We start from the raw sequence: 6,817 nt of genomic DNA, 5'->3' as shown, positions 1-6,817 counted from the left end.
GTTACTAAGCTTGATAAATTATAGTTGAATTCTATGGTATTGATATAGTAATTTATGTTTATGTTTTTTAGTTATTCAAATGTATATATAAAACCTAAAAAAATATTTTGTTTCATATCCTCTAAGTGCAAAATTTTAAAAGGCTTAACAATCTACATCAAGCAGCAACCGAGTACAAAGATCATAAATAGAAGAGATAATTGTTTGCTTTACTTCTTTAGTTACTGTTATATGTTTTAAGAAAAGTATGTTTAAGAACTTATTTCAAAATAATCTCTATACATATATAATGTATAATAATTGAAATGTGACTGTATTTTACAAAATACTAGTCTACTAAAACACAGCCAAGACAAGTTACTTTGTACAGAGCAAAGGTCAGTTTTATGTTATTGGATATAGTAAGATGAGTGCACATGAACTGCATCATTGTAACTTCTGTATTGTTAGCCAGGAACGGCTGAAAGATCAATTTAATAAATATATATAAATGTGTAATGTTATGAGATTTATGCTATTTAGTCTAAACATTTATATTTTAGTATTTTTGTTTATGTTCATTCTAGAATGAAAGATGCATAAGTTATATTTATTTCCTAGTTTTTTTATGGTGATTACGAGAATGATCAAATCTACTGAACCCCTGCAGAGATTCATTACTGAAAAATAACGAATGAAATATAAAGTTTTTTTTTAAAGAAATGTTTGATAACTAACTGGACATTATATAGATTTTGTATGTGAAATTTGAAAATTTTCTGATCCATAAAAGTATTTTTAATCTTAAAATTAAAATTACTTTGCATGTTAGATAGGCAACATTCAAAAAGAACAAAAAAAAAGGTATGAGAAAAACATTGCTGTACAAACCTTAAGACTTAATAAAAAAATTTGATATTTTGTGTATGAAAGCACTGTAATGTTTACTGATAATGTACCAAATTTCTTTGACATTCACTTACTAATTTAAAAGTTATAGCATGAAAACTGTAACAAGCACAAAATGGTTACAAGGTCAGTCCCAGGGACCGAGCCTGTGCTGAAAGAGTTAAAGAGATCATCATATTGTGCAACGAAAACTGATTTATCAAAAATTACTTTTACAAAATATAATTTTATTATTTAAAAAGTAGTTTTTGTTTCTTTCTGAATGTGTTTTAATAAGTTATCTGAATATATTTCTTTACAAATTGCAAATTTTATAAGACAAATTAAATTAGATAACATTCGATTATCATTTGTTCATTTTTTATTTGAATTTAAATTTAATATGTATGAGGGGAGGGGGAATGAAAATACAGGAATGGACTGGAACAGACCATAAGTGGAGTTTGAAAGAATGGGAACAGAGTTAAAAGATATTAAATAAATTGTATTTTTGCTTATGAAAGTTATAAAGCATGACTAGATGTGGCGACCTGGACTGTATCAAAATGATAAGACTTTATAGAATTATTTTTAATATAACATATTCAACTCTATATTACTGCAAGCATTTTTTGAGAATTAGACAATTTAACAGACAGAAAAATCAATTTATAATGGTTTCTACCTGGTCACATTTAGACTAATTAGGATTATCAACCACTTGAATATTACATGAATCATACACAGGCCACAGTTATTGTTATGTATAAATGGTAATGCCATTATGTTTGAATAAATGTTTATTGCACTTCTGCAGCAGAATCTACCTTTTTTGTCAGCAATCATCACCTACTGAACAGGTGAATCAATAGTGTCACATTTTTGAAGCACAAGATTTGAAATATATATGTATTTAGAAATGCATGTAATTTTAGTTTATGTGCATAGAAACTTTGGCATTAGGTACACATCGCAGACTTAAATGTTGTTGACCTTGTTAAACTTTTGATTTTGTGGTAAGAACTCAAATTATTTTCAATAAAAGAACTGAGTAACATTTAAATTATTTGTTATTTTTATTGTTCAGAATCAAAAGTTATTTAAAATAATTGGGTGGTATTTCATTATTTAAATTAGTTTTTTTATTGTATAATATCACAAGTAATTTTAGTTAAAAGAACTCAATAGCATTTTGTCATTTAAATTATTTGTTTTTTATTGCACAAAGTTACAAGTTATTTTGGTTAACATAATTGGATAGCATTTCCTAAGTTAAATAGTTTGTCTACGGTAATAAGTAAAAAATTTGATGACTAATTCATAATAAGGTAAATCATTTAACATGCGATTCCTTTTCATGCAATGTGGATGTGTGTATTTTCTGATGTGAATTATCTGTGAGGGAATAAAGGAACTCTTAAGCCAGTTTTCTTTCTATCATGATAATGGGAAACTAGGTTTTGTAGAGAAGAAATGAATAATAATTGGAGTTTATGTTGTTTGTGGTTGTCTCAATCAAATGTATACCTGTAGGCACTACTCAATTCAGTTTAAACTCAGATTTCTTATTTATCTTTCATTTTGGAACAGTTGCTGGACTGGGATTTGGAATGATGAGTGGAGCATTTTCTTTGATAAATGTATTGGCTGATTCTGTTGGTCCAGGAACTGTAGGCCTTGAAGGAGATTCTCCTCATTTCTTCATAACTTCAGGTTAGTAAACTTTCACCATTATGATTCTGTTGGTCCAGGAACTCTAGGCCTTGAAGGAGATTCCCCTCATTTTTTCATAACCTCAGGTTAGTAAACTTTCACCATTATGATTCTGTTGGTCCAGGAACTCTAGGCCTTGAAGGAGATTCTCCTCATTTTTTCATAACTTCAGGTTAGTAAACTTTCACCATTACGATTCTGTTGGTCCAGGAACTGTAGGCCTTGAAGCAGATTCTCCTCATTTTTCAATAACACCAGGTTAGTGAACTTTCACCATTACAATTCTGTTGGTCCAGTGTTAATTAATATGTATATCACTGTTGAGGCTTTTAGGCCAGAGTTTACAAAGTTACTTGTCTGTAACTTACATAATTATAGAACCCAATTACTGAATTATTACAGAGGTTGACTTGATGGGGTCTGTTAAAGTAAAATTTAACTACTTGTTACAAAAGTTTGATTTTATCAAATATCTTACAGGTACGTTGTTACACCTAAACAAATGTTGTTTGACAATTTAAATTTGTTGTAGATTATTTATGTCGAAGAAACGTCATGAATTAATCTTAAAATGTTGTTAACGTACATAGTAGTAGATAATAAAAAAAATTATGTAAAAAAAGTACATACTAATATAATTGCATACACTATTTTTTAACTCTGTGATCCTTGGGAGTGTTGGATAAAAAAGTGGGAAAACCAAAACTGTTGAATCAAATGATTCCAACTTTCTAAATAAATTCAGATATCTCTGTGTAAAAAATAATTTAATTTGGACTTAATATTTGTATCAAGTTTTAGCTTCTGAAATCAATGAAAGTTCATTGTAAAAACACTTTTTAAAAAACGTGCCCACTGAAGCAATTATGTAACGTAATAAAAAAACATATATTAAACATGATCAGAAATAATTTATTAACAAAGTTATTGTTCATTCTTTAGTTTTATATATGTACTAGCCATAGATATCTTTATTTGAATTGTTTTTCTTAAAGAAATATTTCTGTAGCATTCAAAAGGAAATAATAATGATATGACACAAATCCAGTATAAGCAGCAAAAACAAATGTTTATCAGAACAGCATGCTTTGGCTTATCACTGCCAGGAGGAGATATATTTAGATTTTCAATGGATGGACTGGACCCCCCCCCCTTTTGGACCTGTGGGGGTCTAGATTGGAACCTGTGATCACTTTCAGTTTTCTCGGATTCGTCTTACTCCCATGACTGTCCTGAGGTATTTATTTTCAATCCAACTTTTTTTGGAAGCCTATCAATGTTCCCCTCAGCAATTTCAGGACAAGTTGGGGATTTTGCTGACATCTAACTCAGTCAGATTGTCTTCTTCAGTTATTTCTCTGGTTTCCTCGCTGGTTTGTTGTTGGGAATTATTGGGTAGAGACGCTTTGTTAGAAAGTGTTCACTTACCATCTTCTGTCCTCAGGGAAACTCCTTTTCCCTTTCTCATGTTGTTTGTTGGAGTTTCATAGGTGTTAGAATCACAAATTGATTCAACTGGTTTACATTCTTTATCGTCATTGGCTTCTCGCCTTTCTGGCACTAATTTTAGAGTGTCAGCTCATAGTGTTTCCCGACCTCCTCCTTCAGTTCCCTGGTCTATTGTTTCTCATAATAGAGTTTGTCTGTATTTTCAAGGATCTTCTGCTTGGGCGGACCATGTACAAATGGTTTGGTGACTATCCCGTGGGCAGGGGAGCACGATTACATCACTTTCTGGACATTTGGAGTTCTTTCACCAAGTATCCATGGGTACTCCATGTTCTGACTTCAGGGCTGGTCATTCAATTGACATCACCTCCACCATTATCTGCACAACCTGTTGCTTTTTCACCCCCAACAGATCCATGGTGAGTGGAGCTTTGTTCCCAGTCAATAAGAGAGTTATTAGTCAAAAGGGCAGTAAAGAGGGTCGATTCTGTTCTTCTGGGATTTTATTCCTGTTTATTCATTGTACCCAGGAAGACAGGAGATTGGCATCCAATCATCAATCTGTTGTGACTCAACCAATTTTTAGATCCTCTTCTCTTTACAATGGAATATTTTCCTACAATGGCACTTTGTGCCGGGGCTCTGGGTGACCAAGTTCAATGTTACCAACACTTATCTCCATATTCCCATAGTGGGATCTTCCTGGAGGTTTCTCAGATTTGTGCACAAGGGTCAGGTGCTGCAGTTCAGGGCTCTACCTTTTGGTCTTGCATCAGCACCTTATGTCTTCTGCAGAGTTGTTCAAGCATTTTCTCATCATCTGCATTTCTTGGGCCAATGCACGCATCATTATATGGACAACTGGCTCCTTCTGGCACCATCCCATCAGTTAGCAGTGCAACACTCTCAGATTCTCCTTTCAGAAGTCACAAAAGTGGGCTTTTTTATCAGACTGGAGAAATCTATTCTGTCACCGATGCAATATCTCGTCCAATACTCACTTAAGCTGTACTCAACCAACCAGTATCAGGATTCAAGCCATGGAAAGAACTGCCAGGCTTTTACTTATGTCTTCTTCTCCTATTGTGTGGATGGTTCTCTCTCTTTTAGGGATGTGGGCATTCCTTGAGCCTCTCATTCCTTAAGAACGAGTACATATGAGGAAATCATATCAATGTAAATGGAATACTTATCATCAGTGGTGTATTAAAAGGCATTTAAACCCTCTTCATCTTAAAGTATCTACCATATCCCATTTTATGACTTTGGCATTTGAGAGGGATCCTGCTTCATTTACGGTGGCTTTATATAAGACATCCTTATCCACTATTTTTTAGTATTCCAAAGATTGGAAGGTTCTTGAATCCTCAGTACTATCAGGTCTACTCAAATCCTTTTGTATTCTTTGACCCAAACGACCTTTTCAATTACTGAATTGGGATTTTACAGTTGTTTTACATGCATTGTCTCATTCTCCCTTTGAGCCTTTAGCTTCGTGTTCTTTATTTTACCTTTCTCTTAAATTGTATTTATTTTTTGTTGTTGGCTTGTGGACATCTTTGGTCAGAGTTGTTTGCAATCCACGTGCATCGCACTCTTTATCATTCCACATTTGTCCTGCTTTACCTCAATAGGTCTTTTCTTCCAAAGACTGGCAGCCAGTACTTTTCACCAGTCCATTTGCCAGTCATTTCTCACCTTTATTACTGCTCCAATCCTGATTGTTTGTTATATCCTGTTAGGGCCCTCAAGTGTTATGTGGTTTGTACTATCTCATTTCAAGGTAGTAGGAATCGATTGTTCATTCATTGGAATCCTTCTATTTCCTGTGACTTATCTCCCATTACCCTAACGAGGTGGCTTCGTAAGTTGATTCATATGGTCTATCATGAATTATCGTTACAGGAGAGGAATCTTTTGCATGTCACATCTCACCAGATTCATCATATCGCTATGTCATTAGCCATCTGGTTGAATTGCCCTCTGGAAGACATTGTGCGTGCTGGTGTGAGGACTACTACTGATACTTTCCTGTCTCATTACTTACATGATCTGATTGTTTTTGACTACCTCCTGTAGCTATCTTGACCACATCTCTTAGATTTTAACCAGAGGTGAGTATTTTCCTCAATTGTATACTCGTTTTTTATTTTCAGGGTCCCTTTATTTTTCACTGGATCCCACTCTGTGGTGAGTGTTGCCCAGGCAGGTATGCTTTCTCCTTTCAATTCTGCACTAGCAACCACTTTCACTATAATTATTACAAATTGCAACAGGCTCTGTCGAAATGAGGTGATCCATAAGACCATCTTGGTGTTTACCAGATGATATTACCTTATTACTATGGGCCGCCACTCATGGACTATCATGAGTAAAACTAAAGGGGATCCTGCCCATCCTTGCCAATCTTCAGGTTGACTAAATTGGGGTCAGTTTGCTTTTAAAAATGTAGGGGTCTTGGTTCACCAATTTTACAGTTTCCAGAGTACTGTTCCTCAGGACTTCCCAGCACATATTATCTCCCCACTCCCCCCAACTCTATTAGTGGAGCTCCAGAGTCATTACCAAGTTCAGTTGCTGGGGTGGTGAACAGATGCTTTTCCTTCAGAGTGCTTGAGTGTGTTCCTCCACTTTTGGAGAAAAGGGCAAAGTTGGGGCCCTCCTACTCAGGTCTCTGTATATTTTCCCCACAAGTGAGTAGGAGTGGCACCAACTTGTGTGTGGATCCTACTTGTAATTGTGGTTCAGATTTGACACTAAGCTATCAGGTTGGGGGGGGGGGGGGGGG

General features: G+C 34.5%; 1 protein-coding gene across 1 annotated transcript in view; it reads left to right on the top strand.

Annotated features, from left to right (window-relative positions):
* Positions 1-6,817, top strand: part of LOC106466603 (gamma-secretase subunit Aph-1-like) — a 28,028-nt gene that overhangs the window by 13,866 nt on the left and 7,345 nt on the right. Inside the window, exon 4 of the mRNA XM_013926897.2 lies at positions 2,458-2,580. Within this exon, the coding sequence (XP_013782351.1) occupies positions 2,458-2,580 (123 nt within the window). The remainder of the gene's footprint in view (positions 1-2,457; positions 2,581-6,817) is intronic.

Source organism: Limulus polyphemus, unplaced genomic scaffold, assembly GCF_000517525.1.
Source record: "Limulus polyphemus unplaced genomic scaffold, Limulus_polyphemus-2.1.2 Scaffold2316, whole genome shotgun sequence".
Lineage (NCBI taxonomy): Eukaryota > Metazoa > Arthropoda > Merostomata > Xiphosura > Limulidae > Limulus > Limulus polyphemus.
Note: the sequence above shows the minus strand (reverse complement) of the source record. Positions and strands in the feature narration are given on the sequence as shown.